The sequence below is a fragment of the Solanum lycopersicum genome, chromosome 8 (assembly GCF_036512215.1).
Source record: "Solanum lycopersicum chromosome 8, SLM_r2.1".
In the NCBI taxonomy this organism is placed as follows: Eukaryota; Viridiplantae; Streptophyta; class Magnoliopsida; order Solanales; family Solanaceae; genus Solanum; species Solanum lycopersicum.
This window is the reverse complement of record NC_090807.1, coordinates 64,996,692-64,997,979: the sequence shown is the minus strand read 5'-3', so window position 1 is coordinate 64,997,979 and position 1,288 is coordinate 64,996,692. Positions and strand designations below refer to the sequence as shown.

General features: G+C 32.3%; 1 protein-coding gene across 1 annotated transcript; it reads right to left on the bottom strand.

Annotated features, from left to right (window-relative positions):
• LOC101244513 (14 kDa proline-rich protein DC2.15-like) lies at positions 1-715 on the bottom strand. Its single transcript, XM_004245680.5, has one exon. The coding sequence runs from the start codon at positions 614-616 to the stop codon at positions 194-196; it is 423 nt and encodes a 140-aa protein (XP_004245728.2). The 5' UTR covers positions 617-715; the 3' UTR covers positions 1-193.
• Positions 716-1,288: the final 573 nt, after the last annotated feature.

The window sequence follows — 1,288 nt, the reverse complement described above, 5'->3', positions numbered from 1 at the left end:
TTTATAACATCAAACATTTTAACATAAACTTTAAAAGATGACATTTATTTCATGAAAAGAAGGCAATAACTATAGCCTCCCTTGTAAACAAACTAGAATACAATAAGGAAGTATACTTCCTTTTGAAAATAAGCCCACAAAACATCAAATAATACACTGAAAGAAATTGAACTATATGAATTGAAAATTTGGCTTATTTGCATTGGAAGTTCTTGGGTGCATATTTGCCACAATTGTTAAGCAACAAGCTAAGTGAAAGTGGGATATTTAGATTAATTCCCAACACATTGGCTTTAAGGGCAGTGCAAAGGCAAACAGCAGCATCAAGATCAACAAGTCCTTCAATTAAAGAGCAACACTGAGTCTTGGCTGGACTACTTCCAACAACAAGGTGCAATAAATCACCCAATAAATTGGCACAAGCATTTAGTTTTAGTGTGTCCTTTGGGCACTTACCCTTTGATGATGGGGTGGAGGGGGTAGAGGGGGTAGGGGTAGGGTGGGGTTTGGGGTGTGGGGGTGGTGGACATGGGACATAAGTGGAACTAACCATAGTGAAGAAAAGAATGTTGAATGTGAGAACAAGGGCAATTGAGTATGCACCAAACTTAGCCATTTTTTCCAAAATTAAGAAATTAAAATTAGTACTCTCAACAATTGAATGTGGCTAATTAGTAGTGAAAATGTTGTTTGTTTGGTGTTTGAGATTATGAAATGAGTGGCTATTTATAGATGGAAATTCTGATTTATTTTTTTCCAATTTTATTTTTCTATCTTTTCAAAAAATTGAGAAAGGTCCATGTGGAGACAAGGAGCTGGCAAATGCAACTTGAGATATTATTATTGTTATTATTGGATTATAAATTTATATTATTCTGGATTTTATTAGTTGTCTAATTATATGATCTTCTTCCTAAAAAGATAAATTATTTATCCTTTGAACATGGATCCCATCAAGATTAATTCTTATTACAAGTATATTTTTGTGGTTACAACATGCAAGATATGATAAATTAGTTGTCTCTATTATTATATTATATATATATATATATATATATCTTCTTCCTCGCAGATAAATTACACATTTTATTTTCACATGGGACTTAATTATCATTTGATCATGGTTCTTGAACTTGCTGGCCTAGATCTCATCAAGATTAATTTTTTGTTCAGTACCTAATACTAGTAAAAGAAATTAGGTTTTCCACCCGGTGATTAGTTATTAGAATCCGTCTAAATTTAGATTCACGCCGAAAAATTCAATAAAATTAAGACTCCGTACAAGGAA

What these genes read in the sequence shown, in the direction of transcription:
- LOC101244513 (XM_004245680.5), bottom strand. Translation starts at nt 616, where the DNA reads ATGGCTAAGTTTGGTGCATACTCAATTGCCCTTGTTCTCACATTCAAC.